Consider the following 25,890-nt stretch of genomic DNA (forward strand, 5'->3'; position numbering starts at 1 on the left):
TGGAAGGGACCCCCAGGGTCTTCTAGTCCAACTCCCTCCAGTGCAAGAATACTTTGCCCAGTGTGGGGTTCAAACCCACAACCCTGAGATTAAGAGTCTCACGGTCTACCAAATGAGCTGTGTTGGGGTAAATGCCTACCAAAAAGAACCAGTTCCTGACTTAGAAATTCTCCCTAACCCATCCCTCATTAGCGATCACTGGAAGTCATTAAATCAATGGTAATGAAGAAGTACTCTCTCACACAGAGTTCCTTTATCACAATATACCTTAGAGGACTTATCCCTGACACTGCACCCAGGTTTTAGGGTTAAATCCCTGTATGTCACTGGGACTGATTCACAATATGCCCAGAAGTCCTGCTTTGAGGCAGCCCAGGAAGCTCTGGTAGGTCATTCATAAAAGGAACCAATGGCAACCAAGCTGTTTGGTTTGTTTGTACCCGTAACAAATCTGATGCTATGGACTTGGCTGGAATGGATGATCACTTGGTAGGATTCAATATGCAAGGTTATGACCTGGATGAAAGATCCCCAAACCCAACCAAATGGCCCAAGGTGGACTACAATTTCCACTGCATCAGTTTACTTCCCAAGCAACTTCCTTGGTATTATAGATCACGTCATGCAACTATCATTATGATTATCATCTGTTTACCCCACATAAAGCCAAACAACACATTTCTCCTTGGCACACATGCCTCGTTCTGAAATCATATTGCTTCTAAGATGCCTGGCAAGGCTCGTACTTCTGTTGCCAGCTGACTCCATTTCTCTCAGTCAAAAGAGGCTGACGGATGTTATCCTTGCTTTTCTTTCTAATCATAGTTGCCTATTTGTAGCTCTTGGAAGATTTAGTGCTTATGCACGTTAAAAAGGTGCGAGTTTGCATTTGTTCCTGGAGAGCCTTTCAGATATACAGCCCACTTCGACTCTTAGATGAGTAACAGCTTTGGGAGAAGGAATGATGGAAAGACATTAAAACATGTTTATTTGGAAGGTCTTCACGGTCAGATTATCATTTATTATGGGAAGGAGTGTGCGTGTAGAATACCAGAAAGGTACAGTGCATAAACTTGTGCTTATTTCCCTGAACTCCGAAACCACACGCTATTCCCATCTTGCTGCCATATGTTGCTACCAGATGACAACTGCTATCAAATGCTGCTACCAGTAACCTGCCACTCTGTTTATTTTTCCTTTATTTTTTTAACAGCTCATGTAGAACTACAGCTCTGATGGTAATTCATCAAAGGCAAAGAACCACATTTCAAAAAGGTGTTCCAAAATACCTTGCAACTGGGGCTCTTTCTTGAAAGGGTGACTACAAATGCACAGTGCCATTTCTTCAACAGGAGCACAACCAGGCCCAGATGGCACTCGTTTTACTCTTTTGCCTGGCCAGATTTTATCACTGAACTGTGATACGGCCTCTCCCCTGCCTGGATGCAGAGATTTTTTGAGGATGGCGGGTAGAAACTTCTGGATTTCGCTTGGCTAGAATGTCACCTGTTGTACAAAGGTAAACATTGCACGCATTGCCCCGCCCACCACTGGGCTTGCAGCTCCCGAAAGTCATGTGGCCTTCAGACTGAAAGAGATTCCCCATCCCAGCTCAAGTGACACAATGAAGGACTCCCATGATGCCACCTTATACAAGTTCAGACCATTACTCAGTGCAACAGAGCTCTATATTGTCTATGTTAACTGGCGGCAGCTTCCTAGGGTTTCAAAAAAGTATCTCTCCCAGACGTGCATAGAGATGCTAGAGGTTAAATCTAGGTTCTTCTGCATGCAAAGCACAAGCTTTTCCGCTGAGCTCCTGCCAGGAGGCAATTGGCCACACCACTGCAAACGCATCATGCCTCTGAATGGCAGTTGCTAGGAGTCGCAGGTGGGCAGCAAGCAGGCATCCTACAAGCATCTGGTTGGCCACTATGAGAACAGGACGCTGGACTAGATGGGACATTGGCCCGAGCCAGCAGAACGGTCTTATGTTCTTGTGCTCAAAAATCCAGGGGGAGGAGAGGACATGGCGACACTTATCTTGGCATCAGATATACAACCAACCAGAACTTCGTGCAAACATAAGTGCCATATTGCAAATGGCTGTTTGGAACTATTCTGAGAATAGCAGATGCAGGAACCCTGTGCAATTGGGATTCCAAATTGTGGGAGAGATTCTGTGTTCAGCTTAGTCTCTCCCTGCTGAGCTTCATTTTCAGTGAGCAAAAGGCCAGGGGAAGGAGGGGTTGGGGCAGTAAACAGGGATGGGGACAGGAACACACTGCACCACAGTTAGAGCTCTCACACACATCCTTTTGGTTCTGCCTGACAATAAAGGACCAACTCTGATATCTGAAAGCAACAGGAGGAAAAGAGATAGACATAGCTTTGAACGTCTAGAGCCTTGCTTTCTCCTCCTCTCTGCATGGGCACTGCCATAAATGAATGAGGGCAAGAAAGACAATACCGTGTGGTCATCCAATGACGGAAAACCGACACAGAGGAACTTCCTGCTTCTTACTGTAGCCAATATACTACCCCCTAGAAGAGGTATTCCCAACCTGTTTGAGTTTAGAGGTTATAAATTGAAGCCAAATGGTGATTGACTACATGGAACTGGCGGAAATGACTGGCAGAATCCAAGACCAGAGAGAAGAGACGGTGAAAGAAGACTGGAAGAAATTTAAAGACTATTTACAGAAATATTGTAAAATTAAGGAATCTTAGAAGGATGTTGGATAGAAACGAAGGGTTTTTTTTAGCTGTAATGCTTTAAGAGATATGAAAAAAGGTTTGCAACTGGGTGATTTCAATGGTAAGGATTTGCTGAATCAACAAATTGAACTGGAATACAAAAAAGGGAGGTATGAGGAGGTCCGGGGAAATAAGTATAAGGAAGATAGGTTATGGAAATTTAATGTCCTTTTAATTGTTTTATTTGGTATGTTTTCTTTTATTTTTTACTTTTTTGGTTATATTTTAAAAAAACTTTATTCTTTTTCTTTCTGTATTCTGTATTTTTTGTATTTTTTTTGAAACTTTAATAAATATCATTTAAATATATATATATATATATAAAAATTGAAGCCAAATGTATAACAGTCCCTGATAATGCATGAATTAGACTTAGCGGTCATGGGTAAGAAGAATATCTACATTTAAGATAGCAACTCAATACTTTCTGGCCTAGTGGAGATGTTCTTGTGTGCTTCATTTTTAAAAGGGGGGGGGGATTTAGGCCTTTTCTTGCAAGTAAGTCCAGTGATCCCACATTTTTCGACTGCTATTCTCCTTTCACAATAAATCTGCTTCTCCTGTTCTATTCTCTGCCCGCTGTCTTGTGTAACGCTAAACCATGGCTCAGTGCTACGTAGCCAAGCCTGGGTGAAGAGTCAGGCTCACAAACTACCCCATGTGGCAGGGAGAAATTCAGCAAGTATTGAGTTTCACTTTTTTAAGGATCTCGGTTGAGCATTAGTAATGGTTAGTTGCTAAACAACATGACTTCAAACCATGAGTTATGATGCTGGGTTATTAAACTAACCATTGTTCATTTTAAACCAGGATCCCTAGGTTTGAACATAAGGCTAAGCTGGAATCCTTTCAAAAGTGATTTTTTACCTGCCAAACCCCTTCTCTTGGCCATGTGACAGGTGGAAAGCCCAGCATTTTCATTGTTCTCACTCAGGCTCATCCATACGCTGCTAAACCATGGTTAAATGTTACATGGTTAAAAGGCATACAGATACGCCTTAGGTGTTACAGTGGTACTTCGGTTTTTGAATGTCTCCATTTTTGAACATTTCGGTTTTCGAACGCCGAAAACCCAGAAGTAAATGCCTCGGTTTTCAAACACACCTCAGAAGTCAAACATGCCATGCGGCTTCTGTACTGAGTTTTCCGTCTTGAGTTTTCGAACGTTTCAAAACTCGAACGGTCTTCTTGAACAGATTACATTCAAAAACCGAGGTACCACTGTATCTCTTTTTCTTTCCTTTGGCACCCTCCCCCATCGCTTTTGTGCATATTAAAATGTGCCAGTTAGATATCTCAATTCTCTCAGTCGCTTCAAGTCAGTTCGCAAACTTTTTATAATGTACTGGGGTGGGAATATTTACTGCTTCCCTCTGACGGTTTTTTAGGCTGAGCGGAAATGTAAGTTTTGATCGCATTCCACTTGCTATGACCTCTTTGCCTCACAGACCATGTTGCTTTTTCTGGTGTATCCACTAACATGCCAACGTTTGTCCTGTGAATCTTTCAACTGTGCACATGCACACAACGATTTCTCCTCTTTTTGGGCTTCCTGTTTTAAAATGAAGTAGCTGGCATCCTCACACAAACACACACACACCCCAAAAACCAGTCACCTAGGGATCTGCTCAAACCCACTTTGGCACTCGGCCCTTGTGTATGCCTGACATTCCTAGTGCCTCTATTGGTATCCCTAGTGTTTCTATTGATAAGGGTGCAAATCATTTCTGTGGACCTCTGTGTTAAGTATCAGAAGCCTGTCACACTTCGGAACATGGCACCAGTGTTTTCCATTCCTCATAGGCCAGATACCATCCTCATATTTGTGCAGAGATGTAGACTGCTGCGATTCCCTACCTTCCAGGCAAGGCAGTGTGACAGATGCTCTGTTTTTTACCCACAAAACTCTATCTGAGCCGACCAAGCTGCTGACTTGCAAATGCTAAATGTAAACAAAAAACAGAATCAGAAAAACCAAAACGCCTTCAGCAGCAGTTGGGCTGCCTTTTAAAATTCAGGGCAGAGTTTTGAATGACAGTATGCCAGTGTAAACACCCTGACACTGGCCAAACAAGGAAAATATCATGGATTTCTATGAGATGGAGAAAGGGAGTTTGAAAGAATGAGAGATTTACTGCTGCATTTTGCTGCGTGTGTATAATCACCACCGGCAGACTCTCCCCAGGAAGTGTCAAAATTCCCATCCATCGCTGACACTGATCCAAGCGCTAAAAATTAAATTATCTTTCCCAGAACATTCCAATTTGGGCTTTGGCAACAACATATGTTTTGATGCTGTTAAACAGATATACACGTACTATCTAAAACATATATAATACAGTGCTCTCTCCCAGGCAAGAGTTCCCTCTTGGATTTTTTGCAACAACTTTTTTTTTTTTTTTTTAAAGAATCAATTGGACATGAAAAATTGAGTGGAGATTCAGATCACAAGATCTGGATCCAGCCCCAAAAGATGCAATCCAAAATTGTGAAAGGAAGTAACGAATGGATCCTTATGAGAACCTGGCGTTATGAATGAACGCCTGCAGATGTGTCAGGGCAGATGCGGCATTTGTCAGTACAGTGTGAATTTGACAGTGAGGCAAAGAGCCAAACAAACGTGGCCAAGGTCAAATTCACAGCATTTTTCCTCCCCTCACTTTCCTCTTGCATTTGACTTAGAATAATGTTACCGGGGTTACTGAAATGCAATGTGCAAGCCAGTATTTTTTTACTATCAATGACAGGATTTTATTTTCAATCTTTTAACTTTACAATAAACGCCATTCAGAAAGCTTATAGAAATTTAAAGAGGGAAGGTACCTCAAAGGACATTTAGCCTCACCCTCCCTGCTCAGTGCAGGAATCTGCAACATTCCTGACAGATGGTCATCTAGCATTTCCTTAAATACGTCCAGGGAAAGAAGTACCTTGGTTTAAGAACAGCTTAGTTTATGAACAACTTGGATTAAGAATGCTGCAAACCCGGAAGTAGGTGTTTTGGTTTGTGAAATTTGCCTTGGAATAAGAACATGTTTCGCTTCCTGTTGAGTGTGTTCCATTTGTAAATTGAGTCCCCTGCTGCTATGGGAAAGCATGCCTTGGTTTAAGAACGGACTTCCAGAACGGATTAAGTTCGTAAACCAAGGTACCACTGTACTTGACTTTAATGAAAAATAGTATAAAATGCAAGTAGAGCTCTAGACTGCTACTCTGGAGTTGACCACCGGAACAAATTGCCAAGGTAGAAAAGAGTCAAGCATACTAAATTTTCCTTTGGAATGACTTCCTCAAGGCCTGACTGACCTTGTACATAAATGATTATATACTGGAATCTTCCCCTCAAGTCACATTGGCTACAGATGATCAGAACCCTGTGCTTTCCTCTACAGCAGGAAACATCCAGATGTGGATAGACTACAGCTGCTGGTTCAGGCTGATGCGAGGTTGAGTCCCAACAACATCTGGAGAGCCACAGGTTCCCCATGCTTGAAGTACCTCAAACTATTTGCTCTGCAATTCCCTCTCAGGTTCTTATAGCACACGTGCGAGGAACCTTTAGCCTTCCAGATGTTGCTGAACCATAATTTCTATCATCCCAAGTCACTGGTCATGCTTGCAAGGGCTGCTGGGAGTTGTAGTTCAGCAACGCCGGGAGGGCCAAATGTTCCCTGCTCTTGTTGTGGGAGGGTTCAAGTCCTGTAGAGGTATGCATGCCCCTTGCTGTTTGAGCTGCTAGAGGGCTGAAAGCAACGATGGCCCTGCCTTATTATAATGGTTAACCTTGCAATTCTTGAAACCAGGAGCCCAGGATTCAGAGGACTGTGGAAATCTGTGAACGCTTCCCACCAATTGCCTTTCAAGCAGGACAAATGTCCTCTGAAAACTCCAAGGTTTTATCCTCTAATGTAGTGCCATTATGGAGAGATCACCTGAAACAGCCAATTCTCTTTTTAAAAGACACTAAGCTACTTGAACAATGACAGAATACTGGCCAGTTCTTGGGGAAATAGCTACAGAATTAGTCACAGACCCCATGTTTACACGAATACAGTATTTTTAAAAGATACCAACACTTATCGCACACCAGAGATTGTCATACAAAGATGATGTGGCCACCATCAAGGATTTAGCTACTGACCCCCATCTGCCTTGCCTCTCAAAACTCTAAGTCTTCGAGAAGCGGTTCCCTCACTGCAAGAAGTGAAGCTACAGGGAACCAGACAGAGGGCCTTCTCGGTAGTGGCACCTGCCCTGTGGAACGCCCTCCCATCAGATGTCAAGGAAATAAACAACTATCTGACTTTTAGAAGACATCTGAAGGCAGCCTTGTTTAGGGAAATTTTTAATGTTTTATGTTTTGTCACATTATATTATTATTATTATTATTATTATTATTATTATTATTTCTGTTGGGAGCTGCCCAGGGTGGCTGGGGAAACCCAGTCAGATGGGTGGGGTATAAATAATAAATTATTATTATTAATTGTTATTATTCTTTGGTGGGGGCACCCAGAGAAACGCCCACAAATGTTAAGTTAAGCAATTGCCAGTATACAGCAATTGTGGGTGGTAATAAGTAGATATGGTCTTGTTTTTTCCACAGACTCTTACTCAAGGATAGCTTATGCAATACATTGACTTTACTTCTGCCTTTGCAAATTATACATAAACGCATTTACAAAGTGCACCAATCCATCCTTCCACATGTTCTTGTGTGTGCGCAGAGCTTCCCATTTCAAAAGGGAGATCCTATCCACAGGCACAACAATGAGCTCCCTCCGCTGAAAGCGTTGCTCCTTTCCAATAGAGTAACCATCTGCAAGTATCAGAGCTCTCCAGACTTTTAGCATTTGATGACTCTGCAGATGTGCATTCAGTGTTCGTCAGTGGCACGAAAAGCCCAGCAGTTCTTAAAATGCATGCCATGGGACTCTGGTGCAGAGGTAGATAACATGGTGACTCCTTCCAGATGTTCTTGGGATTCTCAACTCCCATCATCTCTGATGACTGGCTATGCTGGCTGGGCTGATGGGAGTTGTAGTCCAATCTGAAGGGCACCGGTTTAGCTACCCCTGCTCTAGTGAATCACAACAGGGATGGAAGCATTGTTTGAAAAGTTAAGCATCCATCAGCCTGGGCTCATTGAGTTCCGCCATTTCTCAATATATGAATAGTGGCATTTGTCCTGAGGCTCCTGCCAGGATTCACTGACAGTTCTTTCTATACCTGGTAGGTTCAGGGAATCCCAGAAGCAACATAACTGTATTCAAAGCGTATACCTGAACCTTGACTTACCAGGCAAAGGGAGACACAGAACACCAGGAGGCAATTTTAACCAGTACCAACTTGCTGGGAGCTGATTAAGGAAATGCAGGTGTATCTTTTTGAATTTAGTAAGTGAAGTGCTATTCCAGTTACAGCCTAGGAAAAAGAAATGCGCTGCAGGTATGAAAAGATTAGGAAACCAGCTCAGCTCAGTTCATGTTACGTGAATGAATCATGGATTCCCACACTCCCTTCCTTCTTGTCCTGCAAAAAGAGATCTATCAGAGGCGCTGTGGGCTTATATGTTCATTGTAGATTCTGTACTGAGCAGGAAGTTGGGTTGCTTGACTCCAAAGGTCTTTTCCAATGCCATAATTCTTTGATTCTATGTAACCACAGGTTAACTATAGATAGGTGGTCTGTATTATTTTATTAATACTATTGCTACAAGTTTGTCATGGCCTTTGGCTAGAATAATAAATTTACGAACTAGATTGTAACCACAGTTTGCCATTACATTAAGCTGAGCAAACTATGGTTTGCTTGTGTACAAGCCAGTACTGGAAATCACACTGTGTCATTTCTGATTTACAGATGCACTTTAGTTTGTAATTACTGGACGTAATTATGATTTGCCATGACAGAGTCAAGGATGCAATGAGAGAGGGAGGAAGCATGTAAGTCCAGGACTTCTTCCTGTAACACTAAACCACGGTTTAGTGTTTGCATCCAAACTGAGCTAAGGTTGCCATCATACACATTCACTAAACGGCACCCTTCCTATAATCTCTTTGTCCACTGCAGACGTTGCATTCTTAGTCATTAAATCAAAACAATGTGGGGAAAATTGATTTTGTCAACAAAGAAAACAACTATTAGAAACTGAACCATGCTGAAAAGCACAGTGATAGAAATCATGCCATTAAGCACTCGACTCGTGGATAGCATCTTTGCAAAAAGAAGCAAAAAAACAAACAAACGCCAGCCCAGTTACAATTGGGAAGCAAACACACTCTAAACAAATGAGCAAATAAATGTGTTTAGTCTAAACAATGCTGTTGATGCACTTATTAAATTAAAATAATACCTGGGGAACATATCATTCCCATGCTGAAAAATGCCTTGGGGGGGGGGGGAGGAAGAGAAAGAGAGAGAGAGAACTAAGTATAGCATAAGGTTTTGCAACGGGAGTGGAAACATTTGTGTATTCTCACTAATGACTTGTTTTGTCAAAGATGCACTGGGAACTTCCACTGAATCTGTAGCAGAGAAAGACTCCAAGGAGAGACACTGTACAGGCCAACTGGAAGGGACTCCTTAGCTTTTCCCAACCTGACCCCCTTCAGATGTTTCAGATGGCAACAGCCGTCAGCCCCAGAGGGCACGGTCATTGTAGTACAAGACATCTGGAGGGCACCAGGTTGGGCAAGCCTGCTCTCAGATCACGTTGTCCCTGAAAGCAGAAAAACTAAAAACTGAAGACCTAGTATTTCATTTCCTTTGATGTTGATGGTTAGCAGTCCATGCTGTGTGAGGCATTTCGGTAAATGTTCACTCCTCAGAAGGGAGGTGGAGTTCTCCAATAGATTCATTGTGGATATAAAGTTCCTGGGTTCTCTGTCTACACTCCAGAGCAGACGTGAAAATTAGGATCCAGCCGGCACCTGACATCACAGTAGCACCAAGTGACCCAAAGTATTTTTTACCACTTTGAGCAGCAGATTCCATTGGGGCTTCCTGTACAAGAAGTCCTGCTATGGGCAGGGGTTGGCTGCACTGTGGAGCCCCATGATTCTCACCACCAATCAGCTAGAGTGGGCAAGAAAGAGAACTGAGCGCCAGGGTAGCAAATTCAGGTCTTCATGGTTTTCGTGAAATTGAATGGGACAGATTTAAGTGGGTGACCCCCAGCAAGACTGATGGGTGGGGGGAAACCTATTCTCCCTCCCCCATGGATCTGCCAGGGACAAAGGTAACCCCAAACACAAATGGAGCCCCTTCTAGGCACAGACTTTTGCTTTCTCCCATATCAGGGAATGGCTGCCATTCACTCCTGTGATAAAAAGGAAACTGCTGCATTCCATTGTGGTAAAGGCAAAACTTGCCCCTTTCCCTGCTCTGCCGAAAGCATTCCCTGGGAATGCGTGCAACAGACACTGCAACTTTAAGTTCCCTATATAACACACACACCCGATGTAGATGGGCATTTTGTTAATGTTGATTTACACAAATCATTGTGACAAATGTTCTTAAACTGTGTACTTTAATCTTCCCCTCCCTCGAGCATTTGTCATTTCATAAATTTTTTTGTCAGATACCGAGGTAAAGATGGAAGACAGTTGTGCCCAATGAATTTCTTGGCAATCGGATGGCCCTCTCTAACACTTAACGCTTGTGCAGAAACGGCAAGGTTTTTATTCTGTTATTCTGTCTTCATGAGCACTAGAAACTTTACAACACACACATTATATTGATGGGCATTTTGCCAATATTCTTCTCGGAAATGAGTTAAAACTCAGAGAGTCTTGTGATTCTTTATGAAATGCCAGGTTCTTATGAGCTACAAAGGTTACTTCAGGTCATGCAGATTCCGACACTCCTTGCTCCCACTCTGCACACAAAAAATCACTCTGAAGTCTCATAGAAGTCAATGGGAAAAGTTTGGCAAATCATAACTGAATCCTAATGATTTAGGCTCCAATTCCATACACATCCACCTGGGAGTAAGTCTCAGTGGACTCAACAGACATGTCATCTGTCATGGATGCTTTAGCTGAGATTCCTGCATTGCAGAGGCGTTGGACTAGATGATCCTTAGGGTCCCTTCCAACTCTACAATTCTATGATTCTATGCACATATTGAAGCACACCTAGCTTTAAGCACATATATTTAAGCCAGACATAGGCAAACCTGGCCCTCCAGATGTTTTGGGACTACAATTCCCATCATCCCTGACCACTGGTCCTGTTAGCTAGGGATCATGGAAGCTGTAGTCCCAAAACATCTGGAGGGCCGAGTTTGCCTATGCCTGGTTTAAGCACACCTAGGCTATGCAGAATAGCTATGGTTATCAGGGTAAGGGAGAAAGTCCATCAACCCGCAACAGTAAGAAGAGCAGACCCCAAGTCCATTTAGTCTGGCATCCCTTTTCCAACAGTGGCATGTAGGCAATAGCCCTCCAGGTGAAAACGACGACTACTTCACCCAGAGACAGCTCATAGATTTGACGGCTGGGATCTTGGAAAACCGCAATAGGGAACCTGTGACCCACCAGATGTTACCATTTCTATTAAGACATTCTTTATTGGAGATCCAATTACTCTTTTCATAATTTAATAAGGAGCAGTGAAGAACCCTGACCCTCTTCTTCTAAAAGCCTCAGCCAGTTTAATGTGAAGGCACTTTCTCTCTCAGCAGATCACTGTCCCTGGTGACTATAGTTTTCACTTTTTACACTAGAGGGTTTTGGTACAAATTGTACTTACAGCCTATAAACCTTTCCCAGATATGACTCATTTTCAAGTGTCTGGATTTAAGTCTCTGTTCCAAAATGAGAGAAGCTCATCTGAAGCCAATTCCCCCAATAGGCTCAGAATTAAAGACATGTTCTACCATTGGCACGCGTGATGGTGTCCCGTGAAAATGTCATAATGCATGTTTTGCGTAGCAGTGCCAACTGCAGACAATGGGGAGAAGATGCACTTCATTTTTCAAGTCTCTGCATTTAAGTCTCCACTCCAAAATGAGACAAACTCCACTCCAGGCAATTTCTCAGGAAGGTCAGAATCCAGGTCCCAGCATTGGTTAGCTTCTTTGCTTGCAAGCTACCTTAGATATTTTATTAAAAAGGTATAGAATAAATGCTAACAATGAATAGTAAACTGCCATGCATGGTGATCTCCTATGATAATATATGGGCAGCACTGCCAGCTGCAGAGAATGGTGCAAAAGGACTAATCAAGTATAGTCACCTGATGAAGATGCTTTGAGCAGTGGTGGCTGGCGCCTTTTGGGGAGAAGGCAAGGAGACCAAGAGTAAGTGGACCAGCCTCCACTGGTTGAGGTACCAAATCTAACAATGTTGCATAGTGATAAAATACATACCATAGGAAACCAACATTGAGTTCTTCAGATGTTATTGGACCCATGCTCCATCAGCCCCAACCAGCATCGGCAATGGTCAGGAATGATGGGAGTGTAACTTCTGGAGGGTCTCACACTGGATGCCCCTTATACAGAGACTTGAAAGATCTGAAGGCAGTGCTATGCATAGGAGCATCAAGATGGACTTGCCTTGCTATATGGAATCTTGAATGCAGCCAGCACCACCTGTGTCATATCGTGTGGGACATGGGTGGTGCTGTGGTCTAAACCACCAAGCCTCTTGGGCTTGCCAATCTTAAGGTCAGCAGTTCAAATCTGTGCGCCGGAGTGAGCTCCTGTTTTGTCACAGCTTCTGCCAACCTAGCAGTTCGAAAGCATACCAGCTCAAGTAGATAAATAGGTACCACTGCAGCAGGAAGGTAAATGGTGTTTTCATGTGCTCTGGTTTCCGTCACAGTGTCCAACTGCACCAGAAGCAGTTTAGTCATGCTGGCCACAGCTGTCTGTGGACAATTGCCAGCTCCCTTGGCCTGAAAGCCGAGATGAGCACCACACCTCATAGTCAATTTCAACTGGACTTAACAGTCCAGGGGTCCTTTACCTTTACCATATCTTGCAACACAAGTGGGATGCATGGCAGCCCCAAGAGCCAGCTACTTCACTATTTGTAAAGGATTCACTCATGAGCTTTATCGGCAAGTGCATGAAGCTAGTCCCTATTTATCTCAAAATATGATTCAACAACTCGTGGGCTCTGGGCAAAGTTTAGCTCTCTCGAGTGATACCACATCAGAACGAGTGGAGGAGTATAGAGGAGTAGCATCTGAGGCAATGGGGTGACACAGCAGACCACTGTGGGGACCCCCATGCTTCACTTACTTGTCAAGGTGGCCTCTCTGTCTCACAGGGTGTTCAAAGTTTCAGAGAAGATGGTCCCACAACTTTCCTAAGCAACATATTAATACAAACGTAGCCAATTTGGTGACCTTCAGATGTTGGTGGACTACAGCTCCCATCAGTTACAGCCAGCATGGCCACCAGACAGGGATGGTAGGGCATGTTGTCCATACACCACCACTTTGGCTACCGTGTATTAATGATTCAAAATCTGTTTTGGCAAGACTTGAGAACTCATTACACCTTACCCATCTCCTTCAAATGTGCTGATCAAAACTTATGTCCTCAAATTCCAACAGATTCCTGACTAGTCTAGCCTCTGCATCTTAGTTAAATTCTAGAATTCACTCCTGCAAGAGGTAGTGCTGGCTACCAACTTGGATGCGTTTAAACTAAATTCAGACAGGTTTGTGGAAGATAACGCCTATCAACAGCTACTAGCCATGATGGCTATGTTCTAGCTCCACTGTCAGAGGCAGTATGCCCCTCAAGGCAAGTTTCTGAATCACAATTTGGGAGAACGCTGTCGGGCCTTGCTTGCAGGCTGGTTGGACCTTGTGAGAACAGGATTCTTGACTAGGTGGGCCACTGGCCTGATCCATCAGGCTCTTATGTTCTTTGCTAGGCATCTGTCCACCTATCTGGCACCTGTTACAAGAAACACTTAATCTTACTTCCACATGAAGAAGAGGAATGTCACTCCACGCCAATACGTCCCTCCTCCAAACACCAGAGCAGCAGCACACTTTCTGAAGCTGTGATATCTCCCATTCCCTTCAGCCACTTCTCATTCCCATGACCCAAATTCCCCGCAGCCCAAATCCTTACTGGAAGTGAGTTCCACAGAATTCAGTTACTTCCCAGTAAGTGTGATTAGGGCTGATATCTTAATTCCCCCATTATCCATTCCACCCTGGTGGGGCTGTGTAACCCTCTGGAAAACAAAAGCCCACAGCTACTTCTGTACTCTACTAGTAACCCAATTCCTCTGAAGACAAGAAACCTACACACATATAAACACTAGTAAATCAATTCCTTGTTGATAAAGTAGAAACATGCCATTGTATGTAGCTGGTTTATAATGTTTTCTTTCATTAGGTAAAATACTCAGCAAAGGAAGGGGGGGAAGCAAATATTCATGCAACAGAGCTAATGGAAGGATAAATCACACCAGTGGCTCTCATAAAATTGAGGTGTAGACTAGAGATTCAATTTAAGGAGTACGGTTGTGCAGGGGGTGAACTGTTCTGCATTAAATTAGTTAACTTTCATGTGGAACTGCTACGAAAAGTATAAACAGTTGCAGTTTTTCAGGACTCTGTAAATTTATATCCCAACGTCCAAACTTCAAAGGGGTAAGTTATTCTCTAAACTTAAGCCCAGCTCTTACTCAAGCAAAACTCTCATTACAGAAAGCAAAGTTTTTCCTCAGCGAAAGGAGAAAGAAAAGACATAATTGGTCCTTTTATAGCTATTAGAAACAAGGTGTACAAGTCAGGCTCTGGAAAGGTACATTACTAATTCTCTGGAGGAGGAACTAAATTCCCATGTCATCCTAATTTGCTTTCCAGTGTTCGATACTAACACAGAAACCATGAATGTGGTCCTGGTTAACCTCAGGGCTAAAAGAAATTATGAAAAAGATGCAGTCCCATAATTTAAAGGTCTCTAATGGATCAGAAGATCTGGAATGTTTTTATGCGGCTACACGGTGGGAATTTTTTTCTTACACTTTTGGAACCAATACACAAAATCTGCCCCAAATGAGGAAAATCTGGTTGTCCTGATGGACTCTTATCCTCAATGCCCTGTGTATGACATGAGGTTTGCTTTTATATTCCACTCCTGTAATCCTGTTATCTTTTCAATAAAGTTTATTAAAGGAAGAAGAAGAGGAAGAGGGGAAGGAGAATTGATACTATAATGCCAAAAAGAAAGAGGATGCGCTTCACATCTATTAAAAGCTAGAGAGGCTTTGTTGTTGCTTTCAAATGGGTGACTGATGCTTGGAACCAAAAAGCTGCGCCAGATTTTGCTTCATCAGCACTTAAACTACCAAGACCAGCCCTATCACACACAGTTCTGCTTGTGATTCATGCATCTATGTTTATGGACTGCCTATCAAATGATAGCCTGCATGTGTCAATAGCCACCAAAGATGCAATACCCCACATTTTGTCCTTCCAATATCATGTACAATATCCTCTTACAATATCCTCTTGTATCATTTCAAACACAATACTTTCAATAGATTCCATCCGCACACTCGGGGACAAGTAATCAGGCATGCATTTATTTCTTACTCATTTAAAAGCTGTTTAGGGTCATCCTACAGGACAGCAATGGGGAACCAGTGGACCTCTAGATGTTAGTGGGCTACAATAATTCCCATCATCCCTGACCATTTGCTCTGCTGTCTGGGGCTGACGGGAGTTGGAAGTCCAGCTACAGCAGAGGAGCCCCAGGTTGCCCATCCTTGCTATACAGGACAGCTTACTCTCTGGACATCTTACCAAATCACCAGCCATGAAGGCATCTTCTGCTTGCCAGATGCCCATAGCATCTGGTTAGCCACTGTGGCAACAGGATGCTGCACTAAATGGGCCTTTGGCCTGATCGAACAAGCTCTCTTCTTATGTTCTTAAAATTATAATTCCACACACAATCAACACAGGTTTCACAGCCAAAGAGCAATGAGTCCTTCAGAGCTATGGAGGAACACAGGTAGAGTGGGACTGCAGGGACACACGTTAAGCCCCTCCCCCAAGGCTTCACAACTGTTGTATCTATGGAGGCTCCAGGGGGATTGAGAAAGCCTGGGAGATCAGGGTTCTCAATCATGTCTCCTGGGGTCCCTTCCAACTCTACAATTCTAGGATTCCTAGATAAAGAGAACTGCTATTTATGTTTGCGGTGTTTATCTAGAGCAGGTGTGGCAACCTTTGGCCTTCCAGATGTTCTTGAACTACAAATACCATCTACCTCAGCAAACATGGCCAGTGCTTTTTTTTTCTTTAAAAAGTGTTTAGGGGTACTCTCATTTTCCTACTCATATTGTAATTCTGCCCCTCAATGAGGCCAAACTTAGATTCACAAAATGTTTAGGGGTATACGTACCCCTGCGTCCCTCCAGAAAACAAACACTGAATGTGACCATTGGCCAGGGATTATGGGAGCTGGTCAGTAACATCTGGAGGAACAAAGGTTCCCCACCCTTGATTCACAGCTGTAGGACCCATGGAAGTCCATTAAGCTTTTTCCATTGACCTCCATGCAATGTACATTATAGTTGTGAACTTTGTGTAACCTCAATTGAAACAAATTTGAGACTTGTAAGGGAGACACAGAGCACAGCTAATGAAAGGATGCCCCAAGCCACTCAGGGATATTTCCTTGCCTGTATCTTAGAAATCTAGGCCTGTTAATTCCTGATACACGTTGATTTCCATGCCCGACCCGAGTCACTGTCTCCTTTTGTGCTCCCACAAACCATCATGTAAAAAAGCCCAGTGCCCTTTCATTCCCTTGGTGCAAACTATCGGCAAAACCTTAACACAACTTCGCTTTGAGCCTTAAACTAACAGCACGTGAAAAGATTAATACGAATAAATTCTGAGCTAATCAGATCCCTTCTTTAAATGTTGACACAGTATTATTTATATCCCATAAATACCTTCTTGACTAAAATTCATCCCAGGAGATTGGCAACATGCCAAGGCTATTCATATTTACTGTATTTATATAGTACAGTTGGCCAAGGATAATATTTAAGACAAAATATGCCCTGGGATATATACAATATCTCTTTGCGTTTTCCTTTTAAATCTCTCCATTGCTAAAAATATTTAGACTGAATGTTACAAATGTCCCACAAAGACCTATCAGGGATCTGCTTAGTGATATATAGCCGACTGTGAGTATAATTAGAGCATATTTGCAATACTTGGGCCATAGTCAGTTACCAAATGCTAACATCTCTGTGGTAAAAAAAGGGGGGGGCAGTTTTTAAAAAGAACTCTGAATGATGGCTCTTTCCCATGCCTTTCACTCTATGACCTCAGTGTGTTTGCAGAGATCTCCTTTCTCTTCCCGCATCACTGCCTGCTCAACTAATGCAGGAACTGGAGAGTTAAAAAAAAAAAGGGAAAAAAGACCCACCACCCCGTAAGTCTGAAGGAAAGTGTACAAAGCAGTCCAAACCTGCATTTTCAATTCACTCATTCAGATTATATATTTCTTCTTGGCTGTATATTTTTTCTTCCTTAGAATGTCTTGTCCAGCCCAGCATATATAACTAGACAGTGGAAAAACAGTTAACCCACTTACTGTGATCTTCCCAACCAAGCATTTCCACAGTAAGGCTGGCTGAAGCTTGAGACGGGGCCTCAGCTCTTAAACTCATGATGCTCTCTATTGGCGGGTACCTGCAATATCCGCACTTGTCCTCCAAGGGCTGTTTTGCCTACAGCCCCAGCTTTGGAGGAGATTCTCACAGGGTTTTTAATTATTCCCCGGATCGCAGCTTGGATCGTTTACATTCTCCAGAAGGCAATGTTTAGCCAGGCTAGCGTTGCCTCTTTACGGGGAGGAGGAGAAGTGTGGTTAGAAAGATGTCAGAAACAAAACAAAACAAAAATCTCCAGCTAAAAGGTGATAAGCCTAGATCAAGATGCTGCTAGGATTATAGATTGGCTGGTAAACAGTCTCAGAGCACAGACTCCTGCGAAACAAACAAAGAGATCTCCAATGAGCCAGCGGAAGATCAGTGTGGGTGGGTGAAACGTCTATTTAAGAAGAAGGGGGGGGGGAGCAGCCTTGCCATTCTCTTCTGTGTCTCAATGTTATTGCTACAAATTACGCTAGAGAGCTTGCGCATACCCACTTGGCTCCAGCACACTTGACAAAGTCTTCCTTCCCTCGGGGCAACAAGGGTGGAGCACATTTATCACAGACATTCTGGATGGTGCCTTAATTGCAATAATAAAACCCTTTGATTGCCAGCGGTGTCCTCTTCCAGAGATTGTCATTTTTAACAAATAAAAAAGGGGGAGGCAGCAGCACAAGGAGAAAAAGGGGGGGGGTCTGAGCTCCCTGGCTGGCATCCTGGGACTCTCGCTAGCAAGCCCCAGCAAGCCTCAAAAGCCTACACCTTGGTTGCCTTCAAAATAAATAGAAGAGGCTACAATTAGAAAGTCTAGGCTAAAGCTGCCAAGGTGGCTGCATTACGCATTTCGGAAAGAGGTATGCGCTTTTCAGAGACAGACCAAGTATATGAGTATCAAATAAAGTTATAGGGGTGGGGGGGGGAGGGGAGGGGGAAGACTGGAAAACAAATCAGAGGAAAGAAACACTTAGCCTAGGCATGTAGTAAAGCTGCCTCATTTTTTTTCTCATACGAAGTTTCCTACAATGATCAACATTGGGGTTTGATTTTCTACGTATTCTTCCCTTCCTACCCACCCACCCCAGCTGGCAAAAAAGGTGAACTGACTACAGTGGAATGTGAATGGGTCCATTTTACAGCTGAAAAGACTAAGGCTTCTATCCTTGTTGAATGCAGTGGAACTTACTTCTGAGTAAGCTTGTAAATTACTGCACAGCAAGGCTGCAATCCTATGCACACTTACTCGGGTACAAAACTCGTTCTGAGTAAATGCATAGAATTCCTCAGAACGGCTGCTAGACAAGAGTCGGCCGGCCAAAGCCAAACCAACAAGTCCAAGTCAGAGGTGGGATTTGAATTCATGTCTCCCACCTCCAAACACTAAGTCTCTGGACCACAGTGGCTCTGGCCCAATGCACAGAGCCAGCTCTTTCAAGCTCTAATTTATTTTTCAGAAAAGAGTGCACATAATCAGTTCCAGCTGAAGCCTTCACAGACTGTGTCCAGGAAGCTGGACTTGAAAAGAAAAAAAAAAGAATTAAGGGAGTATCATTTTGTACCTGGAAATAAGGTCACCACAAATGGAAACGACTAAGTTGAAAATAGGATCTAAAGAGGCACTTCCTGGAGGATCTGTCCTTTTTTTGCTTGTACCAATTGCAGCAGCCAGCTTCAAAAGAAACTTGGTTTTGGGGTGGATACACTACTGAGCTAGATTGCTCCCCTCTCTCCAAGGTACATTGAAATGGACCACTGCCCATATCAGACACAAACCAGCAGTGGGAAGTGAAGTGATCAGCTTTGGAAGCTACCAACTGAACTGAAGGGGGGAGGGGCTAGGCAGGTGATAAGAAAAGAGCTGAGAGAATACTTTTGGGGTGGGTGGGGGGTGGGCTTTAACAAAGTAAACTAATCCTATTAAGGGGAAAGTTTGTTGACCCAGGTGTTGGCCAAATACTAAGGGGAAACATACACTGATTGCTGGCTGGCTAGGGGCAGGCAAAGACTGGATGGAGAGCATCCAGGGAGAACAGATTGAGAAGCCACTGTTCCCACCCAAAGTGGGGGCGGAGGGGAGGGCTTTGAAAAATAAACAGGGAATTTGAGGATGAGAACAGATAAGGAGGCTTATTAATGTATCTGGCATCGGAAGGCACCAGGCACTGCCAAAAACGATGGGAGTGAGGCAGGAGAACTGCCAGATGTCCCCTTCTTTTCGAAGGGTGATTCCCGGGTGCTTAGATTCCAAAATGAGAGGTGCCAGAGACAAAGATTAGGTGGGAGTCGCACAGTATTCCCAGGAAGCCCTTAACTCTGGATCTCAGATTTCCTGTCCAGTAGAGAGGCAAAGGAAAAGCACTCTGCACATGCTCTGGAGAATGCCCTTCTAGAGACTATGTGTCATGTGCCAGGACTGAGGTCCCACACAGAAAAACAGGGGGGATGATCCCCAAGACACAGGAGCCTGAACATAAACCCTATTGAGGTGCAAAGGTGCTTCATTCACCTGCCCTCTCCGTATCTCATCTCCACCCCAGCATCACAGAACCAGATCTGGAAAAATATTTAAAATGCAGAAATATTTAAAATTGGGAGGAGCTTCGGTATTCTTAGAGGCGACCCCAAATTTTATTTTATTCTTGGGTAGCTGTACCCCTGGGCTGTGCTTAAACAGTCAGGACAGCCTATATTATTTTATAGAGATTTTGATCTTAGCAAGGCTCGCTCTGACCGCGTGCGCGTTTTTCTGCCCCCAAACAGCCGCAGGCGCGCGCATTCGCACTTACTTGCGGACTGGAAAGTAGGCTGCATGTCTACTTTGTAAACCTCTTTGGCGTAATACTCCTCGTCGCTCCTCTCCTTCTCGCAAGTAGCTGCCCTGTGGTTCGCCTTCTCCTGCAACAGGTCCCTGGTGCTGTTGTAGATCGAGATGACCTCCGGAGGAACCTCCTCGGGCTCCGGGTACTCTTCCGGGGGGCTGTTGAGTTTCAGTTTGCTCAGGATCTGCCCCCGGATCGCTTCGATCCTCTTGCGCATAAACTGATCCATGTCGAGGGTGCTGCACGTCGACAGGGCGAAGGCCACCGTGGCCAGATCCAAGGTGAGGAAGACGCTCCACAGGTAGCAGTGCATTTTTAGGAAGGTTGAGAGAGAACGCACCAAAAAGCACGTTTTCTCACTCTTCACCTTCTCCCCTACCCAAAAAAAAAAAAAAAAAAGTGACCGGTTTCCCCCCTCCCCCCTCCGGTCTTCTTGCTTATGTGGATGCGTGAGAATAAGGCTGAGAATTTATATATATATTATAGATTTTGGAGAGAGGGGAGGAATGCAACAGATCGCTAGTCCAAACAGTAGCTTGCACCGGATTTCTGGCCTCCAAAATGCTGGGATTTGGGTCGCAAGATTGCGAGCAGCCGTGGCGTTGCAGCAGAAGCAGCAAGTTCAACCCGGCAGTCGCTTCTTATTAAAAACTGCAACAGGTTGATGAGCGGTTTTTCTTTTTTCGAAAATAGCTGCAACAGGTTGCAAAGATTTTCTTTTTAAGCAGGTTGTTACCACCACAGCAAACAGATTGCAAATCAGCAATGGTAGCTGCGCTTCCGCCAGGAAGGAAAAAAGAAGAAGAGGGGCGATACTGATTAAAAAAAAAACCCCGAAAGAATAATAATAATAATAATAATAATCACGTCAATAGTTTCTTAGAGAGCTGAAGGGGTTTGGGCGGGTGGAGAGAAAGAGAGGCAACTGGCCACCAATTCAACTGCGGGCTTCCGAGACGCGGATCTCCGGCTTCCCACGAGCTCTCGCGCTCCTCAAGTGAGATGGCACCGGCTGGTAGTCGGAGGGAAGCCCGTCCAGGGGGGATGCCGCCCCCCGGTCCTCCTCCTCCTCCTCCTCCTCCTGCCGGAGACAGTCCGCAGCTCCCCCTTTGGTCGAGGGGCCGGCGCCCCAGCGCGCTGGGAGGCGGCAAGCGCCCACGTGTGTGCGTGTTTGTATGGATGCGTGTGCGCGCACGCCGGGGGAGCAGCCGAGCCGTGCCAGGGGCGCGCGGCCGGGCGCCTTAAGGTGGCTGCGCCGGGTTCCCCGCCGTCTCCTGCACCCGCGTGGAGTTGCTCCTCCTTTTCCCCGGGCCCGCGGGCTGCTCCTCTCGCTGCTGCTCCTGCTGCTCCCCAAGCAGCCAGCTAGTCTCCCTCTTCTCCTCTGGCTACTTTTGGCTGCCCGACTTCTCCAGGAGCGCCCTCCTCTTCCACAATTAAAATACAAAAGGAGAGAAGAAGAAGGAAAACCCAAGACACAGTCAAGCGAGCTGAGCTGCTCCTTCCCCAACCTCTTTCTTTTTTCCTTTCGAGTGGACTGCAAGAGTTGGAGTCTTCCAGGCAGCCTCTCTCCTCCTCCTCCTTTGCTTGGCACCTTCCTCCCCCGAGTAGGTGCTTTCTTGCTGCTGCCCAGGACTTCTTCTTCCTCCCCGGCTTGAAGCGCTGCCCCAGGTCCGCCCCTCTCGCCGCTCCTGCCCTAGCGAGAGAGAGACCCTTTCGCCGGCCGAGAGCAACATCGCGGGCTTGGGCCGGCAGAGGGAGAATTTATAAGGGCTGCCCGCACCGCGTGTGCGCGCGTGTGCTTGGCCTCCCCGGCGAGGTGACGCGCGGGGGTTGCCGGCGGAGGCGGCAGCGGAAGATTCCTCCGCCGTCGCTTTCTGTCACTGGTGGGGCCGAGGCGCCCCTGGACCCCGGGGCCAGGGAAGGAGACGGGGAGCCCCGTCCGCGGCCAAGGGAAGAAGTTTCCTTGGGCCAGGCCAGCTCTCAACTTAAAGAGTTCCTCCTTTATGGAGAGAAAGGGCACAGTATTTCACGCGTCTTGAAATAAAGGAATCCGGTGAGATTTAAGGAGCCCCTACTTTTAAAGCCAGCTTCGAAAAGATAAGAGAGACTATGCAAAAAGTTGATTTCCACCAGGGGTGCCAACTTGTATAATATATTGGGGGGAGGGGGTCAGGTAAGCCCCGCCCTGCATAATTGGATACGTGCATGCACACCCTTTAAATGGCAAAGCCCATCAATTTTGGAGGGGGAGTAGCCCTCTCAAATATTTTATTGGGGGGCCAAAGGGACCTCGGCCCATAGGAGTTGGCTCATATGGTTCCCACCTCTTTTTAGCATCTGAAGGAGCCATATACAGTGGTACCTCGGGTTAAGAACTTAATTCGTTCTGGAGTTCCATTCTTAACCTGAAACTGTTCTTAACCTGAGGTACCACTTTAGCTAATGGGGCCTCCCGCTGCCACCGCGCCGTGATTTCTGTACTCATCCTGAAGCAAATAGTACCCAAGGTACTGTTTCTGGGTTAGCGGAGTCTGTAACCTGAAGCATCTGTAACCCAAGGTACCACTGTATATGACATAAAATATGTCTCTCCCGCATCTGTTTCTAGAGCCACCGCAGGTGCTACAACCTTCCAACAAACTGACCGCACCTCTCCATTGCCTCCCAGGCAGACGGATGCCAACGAGGAACAACGAGCTGTTTGGGGCTTTATTCAGACTTACGCACATACAGACAGTGCTTGGGTAGTTATTGTGCAGTAGGATCCCAATAAAGGTCTTCCCTCCAGATGTTTTTGCCTGCAGCTCCCATTAGCTCTAGCCAGCACAGCTCTTCTGGCTGGGGATGGTATGGTGGGTTGTTCCAAAACATCTGGAGGGCACCAGGTATGGGAAGGCCGGCATAGCATGTAAATCTTGTTTTCACTTCTTCATAGTCAGGACTGTGGAACTCATTCCCCCCAGGAGGCAGTCATGGCCACCAACTTGAATGGGTCGAAAAGAGGTTTAGACAAATTCATGGAGGAGAGGACTATCGGTGGCCACTAGCCAGGATCACCACGCTCTTCCTAGAGGCAGCAATGCTTCCAAATACCATTTCCTGGAAACCACAGGAGGGGAAAGGGCTCTTGTGCTCATGTTCTGCTCGCTGGTTTCCCATAGTGGAGGACAGTGCGCACCCCAGAAATGATCTCTTTCAGCTTCTGCCTTCTGGAAGAAGGTACAGGGTTATAAAAACTAGGACTAGCCGCCTGAGAAACAGTTTCTATCCAAATGCGATTTTGGTTTTAAATGTAGTGTTAAGTTGTCTCTAGAGGGACACGGGTGGTGCTGTGGGTTAAACCACAGAGCCTAGGACTTGCTGATTGGAAGGTCAGCAGTTCGAATCCCCGCGACGGAGTGAGCTCCCATTGCTCGGTACCTGCTCCTGCCAACCTAGCAGTTTGAAAGCACGTCAAAGTGCAAGTAGATAAATAGGTGTTTCCGTGCGCTGCTCTGGTTCGCCAGAAGTGGCTTAGTCATGCTGGCCACATGACCCAGAAGCTGTACGCTGGCTCCCTCGGCCAATAAAGCAAGATGAGCACCACAACCCCAGAGTTGGTCACGACTGGACCTAATGGTCAGGGGTCCCTTTACCTTTACCTAAGGAGTCTCTATGGGAGTATATTGTATTTAAAAATGGGGTATCAGAGTTTTTAGGGGGCTAACCAGGTTGGGATAGCAGGCTTGTTGGTTTTTGAATGTCTTATGTAGATTTTTCAATTTCGTTGTTCTGTATGGGACAATGACAAGAAAGATTATTGTATCATATCGTATAGGCATCTGGTTGGCCACTGTGAGAACAGGAAGCTAGACTAGATGGACTACTGGCCGGAGCAAGCAGGCTATTCTTATGTTCTTATATTGGTTTGGTTTCATTTGTAGAGTGGGGGGGGGGTTGGGGGGAGGGTTGTTACAGCCTGCCCCAAGTATAAATGCAATAAGGTCCATCAGTTATTGAATTCTTACAAACTTCCTAATGTCACGGGAGATCTCTTCACATGAACAATGTCTGCAAATGGTTGCTACCTGGAATAAATATAGATTTATCGTCCAACAACATCTGAAGGATCACAGCTTCCCCTTACCGGACATATGTCCTGATCATCACTTACAGACCACTTGATGGCACGCAAGGAAGAATTTAAATGCAAGATAGGATAGAGAATCACATGGAAACATTCCAGCTTAAACCACCTCGCTGCACTTTATGGTTCAAAGCAGGGAATTCAAGTCCCCCTGTCAAACCGAGGGACAGAAGGAAGAGCAAGCAAATCATCCATGCAGACACAAAAGGCTGGCATATTGTGGCTGTAAACCATTCGTGAATCCCCTACTCCTACTACAACTACAGAGGGTCTGTGCATGAATTAGGCCTGTGAATCAGCGTGGCTGCTGACCTCTTCCTAAACATAGAATCCAGAGCAATTATTTGTTATCTTTGGCAGAATCCTAAATATCTCAGCACTCAGAAATAGCAGCCGAAGTTTAGTCATGCGGCCATACTTCTTGCATGACAAGAATCCCGCAGTAGCTTGATTTGGTAAGATAACGTCAAGCCATAGGTGAGCTCTTATAGACTTAAGTGAACCCTAAAAATATAGAAAGAGAGGATAGCACAAATGGCATATACGTCAACACGCACAGGTATATACGCTACATAGTGTATCACAAACGTGATGGGCGGCAAGCCTAAGTGCCCAATCCTGTACTACGTGTATAACAACAAAGAATCCTGAGGTACATCTCAAGACTAGCAAATTTACAGTCGGGGTGCAAACTTGAATAAAATATTGGGGGGGGGGGGTCAAGTAAGCCCTGCCCTGCATAATCGATCACATAACATGGAATTCTGGTGCTGGAGGAGACTCTTGAGAGTCCCATGGACTGCAAGAAGATCAAACCTCTCCATTCTTAAGGAAATCAGCCCTGAGTGCTCACTGGAAGGACAGATCCTGAAGCTGAGGCTCCAATACTTTGGCCACCTCATGAGAAGAGAAGATTCCCTGGAAAAGACCCTGATGTTGGGAAAGATGGAGGGCACAGGGAGAAGGGGACGACAGAGGACGAGATGGTTGGATAGTGTTCGCGAAGCTACCAGCATGAGTTTGACCAAGGCAGTGGAAGACAGAAGTGCCTGGCGTGCTCTGGTCCATGGGGTCACGAAGAGTCGGACACGACTAAACAACAACAAAACATGGAGCACGGACACCATTTGAATGGCAATGCCCATCAACTTGGGCGGCAGCTCCCTCAAATATTTTATTGGGGGCCCCAAAGACCTCTCGGCCCTTAGGAGTTGGCTCCTTAGGAGTTGACTGCTAGAATGAGTTTCACTCGCTTCTACATTTCTATCAGGAAATTATATGCAAAGATCTCGTTCCTCTGTAACTAATACGAGTTTGACAAAAGAGGAAAGAACTCTTGACATGAAGGCTGACATGACATTTTTCAGTTTGGATGATGCCTGAATTCAGGTTTTGATGTCCTGAAAGCAAATGCCTCCCAGGACAGCATAAGTATCCTCAAACTAAGCCCACCATTGCATTGCAATATGTTCCCCAATTAAGCAGTTAGCGGCAAAGCATTTGCTTTCCTTTAATTTCACTTTCCTTTCACTTG

At 45.1% G+C, this 25,890-nt stretch overlaps 1 protein-coding gene across 1 annotated transcript in view; it reads right to left on the reverse strand.

Moving 5' to 3' along the window:
- TGFB2 (transforming growth factor beta 2) overlaps window positions 1-21,977 on the reverse strand; it is an 87,295-nt gene extending 65,318 nt beyond the window's left edge. The window contains exon 1 of the mRNA XM_081000586.1: window positions 20,198-21,977. Within this exon, the coding sequence (XP_080856712.1) occupies window positions 20,198-20,543 (346 nt within the window). The 5' untranslated portion in view covers window positions 20,544-21,977. The remainder of the gene's footprint in view (window positions 1-20,197) is intronic.
- Between the last annotated feature and the right edge of the window lie 3,913 nt (window positions 21,978-25,890).

This window comes from Podarcis pityusensis (assembly GCF_964106645.2).
Source record: "Podarcis pityusensis genome assembly, chromosome: 3".
In the NCBI taxonomy this organism is placed as follows: domain Eukaryota; kingdom Metazoa; phylum Chordata; class Lepidosauria; order Squamata; family Lacertidae; genus Podarcis; species Podarcis pityusensis.